Genomic DNA, 12,498 nt, shown 5'->3' on the forward strand with positions numbered 1-12,498 from the left:
CAGAGAGCATATGTATCTGCTTACACCTGTGCTGACCTTAACTTCTGGAAAGCTGTTGTATTCAATCTGGAGGAAGTTAATATGACACATATGACACATTTGACCATTTTTGCCAGTAATTTATTTTTCTGGTTGAACATTCTCATTGTAAAACAGTTACACTTTAGTTCTACTTTGAATTTTTAGCCCTTTTTTAGATCAAAGTAAGATTTTTGTTTTGTCATCATGTTACCTTTCATACATGCAGTGCTATAGTGAGTGTTTGTATGAATGAATGAATGACTTTTCTGAGTTGTGGTTGTATCTTGGAAAAACATTTTAAATTATTAAACTGAGTTGTGATTGAAATAGCTGAAAGCTTGATCCAGAAATGACACATAGCTGTTTTCTGTATCAACATTTCTTTCTTTTGAGAATTCTTAGATGAATATTGATGTTTTGCTCTAATAATTTTAATTATTATTTATTTATTAAGTTAAAAGCTCTTATATCCATGAAAATGTCTCCTCTGATGTGTCAGCAATGAACAGTCTTGAGGAAAATATTTTGTTAAGCAGCATGTGGTCAGCTTCCAAGACATATGAAGATTACGGGTAGAAGCAGAGCAAAAATAACAATGAATAGTGATACTTATTGAAAAAGTACAGAACTAGGAAGGGAGGAAAAAGAGTACAAGGGAAAAAGAGAGGAAGAAAAAAAATAATTACAGAGATGACAGGAATGAAAAATTTAAAAGAAAGGAGAATAATTAAGAGAACTATGAGGTCAAATAAACCAGCAGAGGTGTATCCAAATCTGGTATTAAGAGGTCTGCAGCTTTGTCTTTCTGTTGCTTCAGCTTCTTAGATGAGGAATTGGAGTATTTCCATGACTGGATATAAAAAGCACATTAGTCACTGGAAAGTGTAGGAGCCCCTCAGAGATGCAACAAGGCAGATTTCTCTGTTCCATGAGGGACTGCAGACAGGATTGTAGTGAACTCTTCCTGCCATCCAGCTGCCTCCTCCTTTCTTGGTTTAAAAACAGAAAGTTTGTGTAGTCCATATTTTAGTCTATATTTTATCCTGTCCAGCTGATGTTCGGTGTATTGCATTTTTCTTCCTTTATTTTAATATTTTGAAAGACTAGTCATACATTAGTGGATTTTAATTATTTTCTTAAAACTAGAAGCAAGTTCTTCATGTTTATGCTGATGGACATGCAATGATTCGATATAAATTCAATATAATACAGGCTGCTGAAGAAAATCTTAACTTAGTTACTGATTTAGTAAAGGATGCTATTGAACGTTTTTATTATAAATAGGAAGAAAAAGATGAGTCACTGTATTTTAAGCTGAAGAATCACTTTTCCCAAGTGATATTAAGTAGCAACTAGAATAAAAATATATATATTAAAAAAAAAAAAATGCTTTGCTGTCTTATAGTGGTCTTCATGCAAAACTCAGGAGTTGCCCTATCACAGTCAACACTGCATGATCAGCAGAGTAATATTGAAAGCTTTCTTGTAGTGTTGTAATTTCTTTACATACATGAATCCTTGAAAATGTTACTTGTCTCACCATCCTCTCTTCTCTGAGAGCTAATTGTACTGTAAAATGGAGCTTCTGTGAAAGGAATTGTAGAACACGAGGAAATGCATAAAGTTGTATAGTGTTTATGAAATGCCCCTAACTGGGAAAAGGACTTAATTCAAACTAGTGTTATGTTTAGAAATCTTCTAGTTCATGGGAAAAAAATCACAGAGAACCCATAATCATGTTGTTCTGAATTTGTTTTACTCTCAGGCTGAGATAGCCCAGCTTCAGGAGCAATTAGCTCTCAAAGATGCAGAAATTGAACGCTTACAATGTCAGCTATCTAGGACCTCATCACATAGCGAAGTTGCAGAAAGAGGTAAGAGGAGGGGAATTCCACTGATTTTTTTCAACTGGGATTCTATTTATAACTTCAAAGAGTTGTTCTTGTTCAGTAGGAATATATATTTTTTTCCCTACAAAATTGCTTTGAAAAAATCTTGACAGTTGCCATTTTTTAAGAAAAACGGTCTCAATAGTAGCTAGGTATAATGTTGGAATGATTTAACATTTTAAAACATTTGTTAATGCACATCTTTCCTTTGTTCAGGACTGTGTCACAGATTTCTGTGTTAAGTCTGCATACTTGATACAGGTGAATAACAGATTAATCAGTTTGCTTACCCTTTGCTCTCAACCAGTGATGCCACAGTCTCCCTAGAGCTTCTGTCAGTTGTTAGCTTTATGATGTTAGTGAACTTTTTCATCCACAATACTGACTCTTAGTGCAGGATTATCTGTGTGCAGGTTTACCATGGTGTATCAGATAGCTGCACTAAATTTTTTGTGGATGTTACCTAGTGTTTACAGATAGTGTCTTTGTTTGAGACTTGACTTCAGGAGGTTTGTGCTCCCTCATTATTAGTGCTCACCAAGAGTCTCCTTATGGGAATTACTGCAGATGCCTCTTTTCAGGAAGAGGACAGTCTGTATACTTGACTGCTGTTTATTCGGAAGAAATGACAGTCCTGTTCTGTGAAACTTTAACATGTGCCTAGCACTGATTTTATTCATTTGCAGAGTTTGTGCATGTGAAGTACTGCATGTCTAACTAGAAATTACCTTCTCTAACAACAGTGTCTTGTGGACAGACTCTCCTACTAATAGAATGTTGTATTTTCTATGAGGTTCTCAAGTTGTGATATTTCAAGGGACAGGTAGCTGTATGCCAACAAGTTGAGAGCTCAGCGACTTTCAGCTTTTAGCAGTGTGTCTTGTCCAGTTCATGCTGAAGATAGGTGTAATTCACCTTGAATCCAGTGGGAGGAGAGTCTGTACAGATTCTTCATACTACCTTTAAGGAAAACACTTAGACTATATTTGAAAAGAGACAGTATGCAGCAGTAATAAGGCTTTTGAAAAAACTGGAACAATTCATCAGATTTTCAGGTAATCTTCTCAAATAAAGTAGAAAAATAATGTTCTTTCTAGTATACTAGAATGCGTATTCTCATTAAAATGCAAACCTTATCTAATCTGTGCTTTTTCTATATATTTTATTTGACTCCCACCATTTACCACCATAGAGGAAGTTTATAAAAGAAGGCTAAAAAAAAACCGTAAGCCTTGCAATTCACTTGTGGCTTTTTCTCACTGTTCCTTCCACCCAAATTGTAACTCAAATGCATTCTGCAACAGTGATTCAACGTTTGTTTAGATTTGAAAGTCTAATTCTCATATACATGAGAAATTGCTTTCATTGCTTGCTGCAAGCAGTCAGCTACTTATCTTGTTCAGTAAGATTTCACTTCAGAAAACAAATCAAAAGCTCACTAATTAGATAGCTAGGACTTCAAACTGACATTGTCACGGTTAACAGAGCTCACACTTCACCTTTACCTCTTTTTACAATACCTGGGAAGATGGCTTCAGTTGTAAGCCTTTTTCCTCAAAGGAAAGCATTTGAGTTTGTTTGTTTGTTTTTTAATCAGTAGCAGTAAATAAATAAATAAATCACTCTGAACAAAAATCTGTTTCCATACTTGGTATTCTTATAAATATTCTAAGTAAAGTTTGCTTTGTGTGCTTAACAATACCTTAACACCAGGTCTTTTTGAAATCTAGTGTTATGAACTGAAATTAGCAGCACTGTGATTTGTAATGGCTTCTTAAACATTTTCTAATTGCTTGCCCATTGTCTGCTGGCTTCAGTTTTTGAGTTGGCTGTGTCTGAGGCATGCCTTGTGTTCTTAAGTGTTCGTTTTTGAAAGAGAAATGTTTGAGAAGTCCCTTTACGTGTTTTAAAATGTAATCAATTAAAAAGTGCATATTTTTCAGAATCACTACCAGAGAAAACAATTACAGTTCTTGAAAATGATTGATTACCAACATTTAGTTGAACATTTTAAAATGTTTTTTTATGCTGTTGACTCCTCCCTTACTCTGACTTCATGCCTTCCACATCTGTTTTTCATAGTCCTCTGTGAAACAAATAGGTCTGTTCTAATGTCAATGCACTTCTGTCTCCATCATCTATACTTGTTTCAAAACAGGTTGGAACTGATATGAATATTATCTAAAGAAAAAATGAAGGATGTGGTTCAGCAAAGTTGGGATGACATCATTAACTACCCTGTCAGTTTTCAGAAAGTTTGTTTTAAGTCACTTTGACTACAACATTTTTAATAACCTCTGAATCTATATTGTACTGCTATCTTTCTAAGGCAATTATGTATTACTTCTTGATGCAGACATTAACTCAGTTATTTACACTGAGACATTTTAAGAAAAAATATTTATAAATTTTCCTTATTAGAGAATATGAAAATAATTATTGCTATTTTTCAAGTCTCAAAGAAGGATCTTGACTGACTTCTCATAAACTGGAGAATATTTTTCTGGCATGGAATATAATTAATTAATTTTCAGTCATGTTTACTTTTATTTCCGTAAATACAGAACAGCAAACACCCTCTCATTTTTGCAAAATAAGTTTCATTGGTTTTTTCTTTTCTTACAGGAATTTGGGAATATGAAATATTCCCACGCATTGTGTAGACACATGCAAACCCAGCATGTTCATTCTGTGGTGCTTTAAATAGTTCACCTTTTCAAAAGATTTATATTAGAAGGAATTTACATGGTTTGGGTTACTTGTAAGAACATAGGGGAGAGTACTGTAAAATAGATACCATTTAGATTAAATATAGAAAGAAATTTTCTGATCACATTTTTAGATCAAGAAGTACAACGGTTGAAGATAGGAATGGAATCATTATTGGCTGCAAACGAAGAAAAGGTGAGAAAATAATCTTCTTTCTATGTAACAAAACTGAAATTATGATTTTGAATCTCTGTGAAGATCTGAATAACTCGCTTTCCTTAAGTGTGATAATGCCCTGGTTTTTGGATTATCCCATGAGACTGTGCCAGAAGGTTGATTTTTAATAGTAAGCATGGCTGACCTTGCTAACTTGTTGCAGAACTTGTTAGATACATGGGATTCCTGAGAAGAGCAGAAAGCAAAGCCTGTAATGAGCAAAATCTCTTGTTTTCTGCTAGAGCAAGAAAGGCTTTAAGGTTTGCTTATGTCAGGTAGCTCTTAGTCTTCCAAACTTGATCTGAACTGCAGTGGTATGCACAGATCAGATTATGATATAAAAAGAAAGTACAATCTTAATAAAATGTGGCCAGATTTAAAATAAGGACGAGTTTAAAAGCAAACAAAACAAAAAAAGAGGTGTGAGGAGTAGTAAAAAAATTAGGGGACACAAAATTAAACCCACTGAAATAGCAAATATGGCTTTGGTCTCTCATAACCTCTGGTATGCTGTTAGTCTGTTAATTGGGCAACTCAAGTGCAAGACCTTCACATACCACTGACTTTATTACATAAAGTGTTCCTTATTTTTGTAGCACCTTTTCCCTACTTACATTCTTGACAAAATTTTAATTCTTGTTTTATGATAATAAACCAGGTAATAAGCTCTTTGATGGTGATACCTTCATATATAATGAAGGTGTAATGACAATAACATACATCCCTAAAAACTTCCATCAGTAAATGGGGGATCTCACAGAGCAATGTTAATTCTGGAGAACATCAGTGAGACAGTATCTAGTATCTCAAGCATTAAAAAATCTAGAATTTACACCTAGAAAATAAGATGTAGCATCATTGCTTTGCAAAATTGTTCCAAGTTTGTATAAGATTTTAACACTTGAAGGGAACATAAGGTGGTGTTTTTATGACCTAATACCCGGATATACTCACAGGGAAAGAAAGGTCATTTATTTGGATAATGTAGTGTTTAAATTAGTTGTCAGATGGTTTACCCACAGCCTCATAAATATTCAGTGCAGAGCTGTTACACTCAATAATGTTGCAAAATAAAGTATTCTTCCGAAAGGGAATATCTCTCAACAGCTTTTTCAGTAACTCTAAGCATGGTTTCTTGTGTCAATTAGGGCAGAAAATATGCAACTAAATTTCATTTAATGCTATTCACAGGACCGTCGAATAGAGGAGTTAACACTACTGCTAAGCCAGTGTAGGAGGGTCAAGGAGATAATGACTGCAGCTCAAGGTAAAATGTCTTGTGAATAATTTCCTGGTTCTGAGTGTTTTAAAAACTGCATCCACTATGACTGCTATTTGTTGGCTTTAAAATATACATGAATAATTCTATATAGTTCATATAGTTCATTATCCATACCTTTGTATCGTGTTGGAGTGCTGTAAGAGTAGAGAGAGTGACAGTATTGCTTGAGCATGCTTGTATGTTTTTGTCTCTAGCTGGTAGATGTTGCCTTCTTGGTTCTTAGCCTGGGGTCAGTGCAAAAAAATAAAAATAAAAAAATAAAAAAATCAAGGCTATCTGAGGATTTAGTTATAACATTAATATTCAGAGAAACTGAATTCCGTAAGACTTTACCTAAATTTTGTTCTACTCAGTTACTAGTAATTTCCTTCTTGAGCCTAATTTTGCTGCTATTTATGTTTTATATTCTATGATTCTGAATGATAAAGAATGATGGTTGATGAGATGACTGCTCTGGTTGTTTAGCTGTGTAAACTGCTCATCTGTCAGGTCTGAAGTTATGCAGTTCCACCTCATTTTGTGTCAAGGCAATCCAAAGTCAGCACTGCTTTCCTTAAAATATTTTCTATACACCTCAGTGGGGCAAAGGTCTTGGACTGCAGAACACCTACATCCATATAGTGAAGGGTTGTAGATGTTGCATGAAAAGGAATTACAGAAGAAAGGGTGAAAAGGACTGAGCAGAATGCTTGTGCTGACGAAGAATTTGTTGACACACAAACAATTAGGATAGTTCAGTCAAGTTAGCTAAAGACACAAGTTTAAAGTAATCTTGTTAGATTGCATTAAATCCCCTTCTGGAATCTGTTATTCAAAATTAAAATAACACTTTAATTCATCTGCAGGAGATGATTAAAGGATACAGATAGGCCTTACGTCTGCGTGATGCTTTATTTCTATGATTACGTAAAAAATAGCAAGTTTTTACAGTGTAAAGTGAAACCAGGAGACTTTAGCAAATGATGAACTTTTAATTGCACCCGACATTCAGATTTCTACACTACCATTCAGTTCAGGAATGACAGTAGTGATTAGCCACCAGCCAGCCACCTGGGAGTACTTTTCCCTTCATGTCATGCTTTTTATACTGTGTTCATCACAAGGAATCTGTTATGAGGACGCTTTTCTTTTTGTACATGACATATTGCTAAAAAGAGCTGCAATGAATACTGTAAGTTTTGCTGCCCTTTCCCTCCTCTTACATTTGACAATTTAAGAATAAAACCTTGTTCACTCCGAGATATCCAGAAAAAAAACATGTAAACATGTTTATCCTCAAAGTGAGTACAGGACCCTGCTTTATGATACATCTGACATCTAACATAATTCCTATAAAGTGACATAGTGCGAGAAAGAAAATGGTACCAACTTGATCTTGCCTCAGAACATGAAACTCTGAGTTAGCGTGGTTCACAATCAGCGCACGTACTCTGAGCAGAGCACAACAGATGACTATAAGTGTTATATTTGTTGCTCAAATACAAATCATCTTGCTTACAAGTCAGAGCCCTAAGGAGGCATGTAGAGTGGAGAGGCTGCTGACCTAAATGCATCAGATGAAATCAAAAAGTGGAATTTAGAAACTAGTATTTAGATAGCCTAAATACAGTCCTAAATGTTGTATTTTTACCTGTTTATCTCCATTTCTACTTTTAATGCTTGCAGGCTCTTCAGACAGAATTGTCTCTGATGGCAGTGAAGAAGAACTTGAGGCAACTTTAAGGAAGTTGAATGTTTTGAATAATCCTCAAGGAGAATTATTTAAAGCAGAGGTACTTAGTAAAGATGTTTTAGAAGCAGGTTCTGCTGCAAATTCAAGTTGTTTGTCTTGGTCTCTCTGTTGTAGCAGAGGTAATGCAGACAAGGATTTGGACCTTGCTAAATTTTTGTGCCTACTGGTAATCACAGAATCTTTAGAATTTGATGGAATCTCTAAAGGCCGTCTGGTCCAACTCCCTTGCAGTGAACAGGGGCACCCACTGCTAGGTCAGGTCACTCAGAGCCCCATCCAGCCTGGTCTTGAAGTGTATCCAGGGGCGGGGCTTACACCACAGTTCTGCGCAACCTGTGGCAGTGCCTCGTCACCCTCACTGTAGGTTCAGATGAAGACACCAGAGTTACAGGCATGAAACTTCTGTTTTGCATAGGCCTCTTCAGGAGAATTGTCACCAGCTTTGCTATCTCCAGTGACGCACAAAACTACGGAAATCAGGCAAGGCATTTCTTTCTTCTGTGCAGGTTGTCTGAAGTCTACATTATTTAATCTACATTAATTAATTATTAAATGCTGCATCTAGTCCTGTCTGCTCTTAAACAACTTTTTTTCTTCCATTTTAAAAATATTTTTAAAAGCCCTTAATGTTGCATGGTGTTTGCAGAGCTTTTTTAACATCCACTTTTGATTCAGAGTTTCTAAAAAGTCATTTATGGTTTGAACTTGGTCACTGTAGTTGTTGCCTTTCATTGCTGACTAGAAGTCTCTTTCACGTTTCTGACTTCATTTACATCAGAAATATGTTTTAAGCTCAGTACTATGAGTTTTAGGGTACAAACAAATCTATTTGTGAGTTATCTGTTAGACAAAGAAATTGTGATATACAACAACTATCATGATAGTGTTGTGATGTAAACATATTATATTGTATTTATTGTGGTCTTTTTGCCTCTTATTATTTTAAGGGTTCCACAGAAAAAAAAGTCAAGTAGCTTAGAAGACTTGCAGAGTGAATCCCTGGAAAAGGTTGGTTTATTTGTACTCAGAATTTCTGTGATAAAATTATTTAAAAGAAGTATAACTATAACGATAATAAGGAGCCATTCTGTTGAACTGTATAACATTTTGTTTATAGAAAGGTGTTCTTAAAATAGTTTTGAGTTCCTATTTGCTGAAATGTTAACAGAACTTGAAAGCAATCAAAAAGTATTGAGAATGGGCATGCATTTTCACATAGGATTTCTTTCTGAGTGTTTCCACATGAGTGTTACCTTCTAACTTTGACTTCTGATATAAATGGCATTATTGAAGATGATAGTAACGCTGTTTTCATTAAACAACAGGAGCACTGTTGTTAATTCTATGGCTTAATTCCAGAATTAAGACTTCGCAATTTAGTAAGTCTCCTTATGCTATGGTCCAGAGGTTTTACTTTTTGTTACATACACTGAAGCTTTTTCTACACCTAAAATCTGTGAAACTATTATTGACATTTTCTGTACCAAGACTTAACACGAATTATGCATACTTAGTAATGCCATTTGAAAAGGATAATAACCATATTCCCTAGTAATATGATTTTTTTACTACTTCAAATTTCATTGAATTTGTTCTTAAATGTCTAAAAATGATAATCACCAAATGTTTGAAATTTATGTTGCATTCATTTGAGTGTGGTCACACACAAGACAGACTGAATAACAACTAACACTTGGCTCCATATGGAATTTATGAAGGTCTGCTTTCTTTTCATAACTTTTAAATTATTTTTGTCTTAAGTTGAAAAAACGTTGTCTTTATGGTAAGATCAGGCTGAAATCAAAGATGGCACAACCGTAGCCAGTGAGCCCCATGTTCATCAGGGCGCTTAAATTATGTGCCCTCATTTAGGCATGAGGCTTCTTAGTGAAACAGACCTCCCTATGCATGTAAGTGATTGACTAAATATGAATTAGTCACAACTTAGCCAAAACAAATATTTCTTTTGCTGACCCAGCACCAGAATTTGCTCCTTTCACTGAGTCCAGTGGAACTTGTGCTAACAGCATCATTTCTGAAGTTGTTTTTTGCACAAGACTCAAATTTTAATTACATTCAGCAATAATAAGATGAAACATTCTGGTGTCTCTGACCTCCCCATGCTGTATTTTTTTTTTTTTTAATTCATTTCTATCACAGCTCTTTTTTTATAGTTTCAGCTGGATACATACAGCATTGCGTATGTTCTCTTATGTCAGTCACTTTCACATTGTTTTAAGTGTTATGTGAATGTCACATTCCCAGCTCAATGCAAGTCCAATGGAAACCTTCAGAAGCCCAGAAATGCTGAAATCCCTTTCATAACAGAACGTGAACTGGGCACAAATTTTGTAATCTTTTGAACCTGTGTTTTTAATATTAAATACATAATGAAAATGAGGAGATAGCAGACCTTGTAATATATTGTCAATGCATTAAATAGCATCGCTATAGTAATCAAGCTACAATTGATGTTTTATGTATGAATATTAATACTAACATTTGTCTGTTGCTTTTTTCCATAAAATTTTGAAATTACTCTCCCTGCAACTCCGTAGTATATAGATGGAAAACCAGTACAGCCTGTTGTAGAACAAGAGGTATATTAACCGTAAACACTTAACATTTATCTGCTGTGATGTTGTGGCTGTGTTTTCACTTCATTTTCCCTTTTAAAATGTTTGTAAAGTCTAGGCACCTGACAAAATTTGAAAGTGGGGGTAAGGATTGAAGAGTTGTTTTTTTTTTAGTGGTGATTTGTTTTGTTTTGTTTTTTTTTCTGTGTGGTGGTGGTGTTTTTTATTCAACCAAGCTTTTGGGTATCTAAGGTTGGAAGTCAGTCAGTTTCAGAAAACACAGTGCTAATCTTTGATAAAAGTAGTATGCAGTTTCTCTACTCATGTACAAGCTGAGACAGCTGTGAAACTGCAGTTTCACAACACAAGCCAAACAAGAGCAGGGATCTGGCACCGCAGTCCCTGAAACTGAGGAATCTGGTCTGTGATTATAGAATCACTGAAATCACTTCTGGCCTTGAAACAAGAATGGATAAACCAGTAATTATGTATTATCCTGTCCCAGACAAGTTTGATCGAGATGTTTCAAAACAATTAAATGACGTTACTAAATAGGGGAGTATTTGTGCTTATTTCAAATTACACGTTGAATGTACACCACTACCATAATTGGATATGCAGGCTCATTTCTTTTCCAGAAAAAAACCCTCTATTCCTGTAACTCAGCTTAAGAAGTTAAAATTTCTGTAGCCTAAATTCATTGTTGATTCTTTGTATGTCATTAATACCGGTGGGCAAAATGTCTGACCAAATTTGAGTTATTGAAATGCCTTTGGCTTAAACTGAGACAAAACTGTAGGGCAAAAACACTGACAGTTGGGTGAAGTGTAAAAGAAAAATGTGACAGAGCAAAGAATGGGCTGGGAAATGACTAAACGCATTTATGCTACTATCAAAGTTGGCCTTGGAAGGACATGTGGTGTCAGGGTCCTGAAGGAAGCAGAGGTGGCTAGAGAAACATTTATGAGGAAACTAGGAAATATTCAGTATATATTACGGTTTAATATAATTTACAGTCTGGCTGAAGGGGGAAAGAAGGGAAGAGAAGGCTGGGTCTTAGCTAGAACTTCTTGGCAGCTGATTATTAGATTTAAATTGAATATCTATAAAAAGGAACATGAAAGGTGATGGTGTCATTTAGAACTGTAAACTGCAAAATACTTTTTCTAAACTTTTAAATTATTGTCTGCCAGACTGTAATTGCAAAGAGTGATTTATTTTTTTTTTCTCCTCTTAAAAAATGAAATCAACAGAGGAAGCCACTTGTGAAAGGCAGTAAATATCAAACTTTGCCAGGAAAACTTCCTCGACCCACACAGAATGGAGACCAGGGAACATATAATGAGTCAAATTCACCTGACACCAATGACACTGAGTACAACAGCATCCTGGGCCTGAGTACGTATCCGTGTCTCTCAGAGGCAGCATGGGGGTTATGGAAAAGGCAAAAAAGCAGACTAATAAGGGAAATAGCACACTTTTTTTTTTGTTGTTGTTTGTTTTTTATTTTTGAAGACAGTGTTCTTAAAAAACAAATCTGTTACTGAAAATTGGAATTTTTGGTGATCCAAACATATTCACAATAGGAATAAGTGTCCTCTTTTTTGGCCACTTGCAGTGATCCTGAGCTTGCTGATGCTTTCTTAAAAAACAAGGAAACAAAACCACAGATTTATGCTAGACTGTATATTAAAAACAAACAAACAAACAAAAAAAACTCCCTGTTCCCATCTCGCTACATTTTTATGTGTGACATTTTATTTCAGGGAAAAAAAGCTGTTCTGTTTTAATTGTTGTGGGGGTCACAGTTGTTTGCTGGTTCGTGGATTTTTTTGGTGGTGGTTTTTTTGTTTGTTTGGTAAGGCCACATGGTCCTAAGAGCTGCTAAGTAGCATAGCTTAAAGATTTCAATGGATTGCTGGTGGATTGTTTTGTTGTTTTTTTGTAGGGGGTTTTTTGGAGTTTTTCTGTGAGCACAACATTGTAGTTCCTCATTAATAGTCAGCAGATAATTTATTAGCCATGCTATTAGGTCTTTTACATGCAGGATCAAAGAATGGGGAATCTTGCAAA

The 12,498-nt window shown here is 35.1% G+C and overlaps 1 protein-coding gene across 3 annotated transcripts in view; it reads left to right on the forward strand.

Annotated features, from left to right (window-relative positions):
* Positions 1–12,498, forward strand: part of PPFIBP2 (PPFIA binding protein 2) — a 44,053-nt gene that overhangs the window by 19,832 nt on the left and 11,723 nt on the right. For 2 of the 3 annotated variants that reach the window (XM_019615371.2, XM_019615372.2), the window contains exons 5-12: positions 1,787–1,895; positions 4,753–4,814; positions 6,027–6,102; positions 7,783–7,889; positions 8,265–8,329; positions 8,797–8,857; positions 10,408–10,449; positions 11,679–11,823. In XM_019615371.2, the coding sequence (XP_019470916.1) occupies positions 1,787–1,895; positions 4,753–4,814; positions 6,027–6,102; positions 7,783–7,889; positions 8,265–8,329; positions 8,797–8,857; positions 10,408–10,449; positions 11,679–11,823 (667 nt within the window). Of the gene's footprint in view, positions 1–1,786; positions 1,896–3,102; positions 3,136–4,752; positions 4,815–6,026; positions 6,103–7,782; positions 7,890–8,264; positions 8,330–8,796; positions 8,858–10,407; positions 10,450–11,678; positions 11,824–12,498 lie in introns of all 3 variants that reach the window. The other variant, XM_019615370.2, reaches the window with a different exon arrangement.

This window comes from Meleagris gallopavo, chromosome 5 (genome assembly GCF_000146605.3).
Source record: "Meleagris gallopavo isolate NT-WF06-2002-E0010 breed Aviagen turkey brand Nicholas breeding stock chromosome 5, Turkey_5.1, whole genome shotgun sequence".
NCBI lineage: Eukaryota > Metazoa > Chordata > Aves > Galliformes > Phasianidae > Meleagris > Meleagris gallopavo.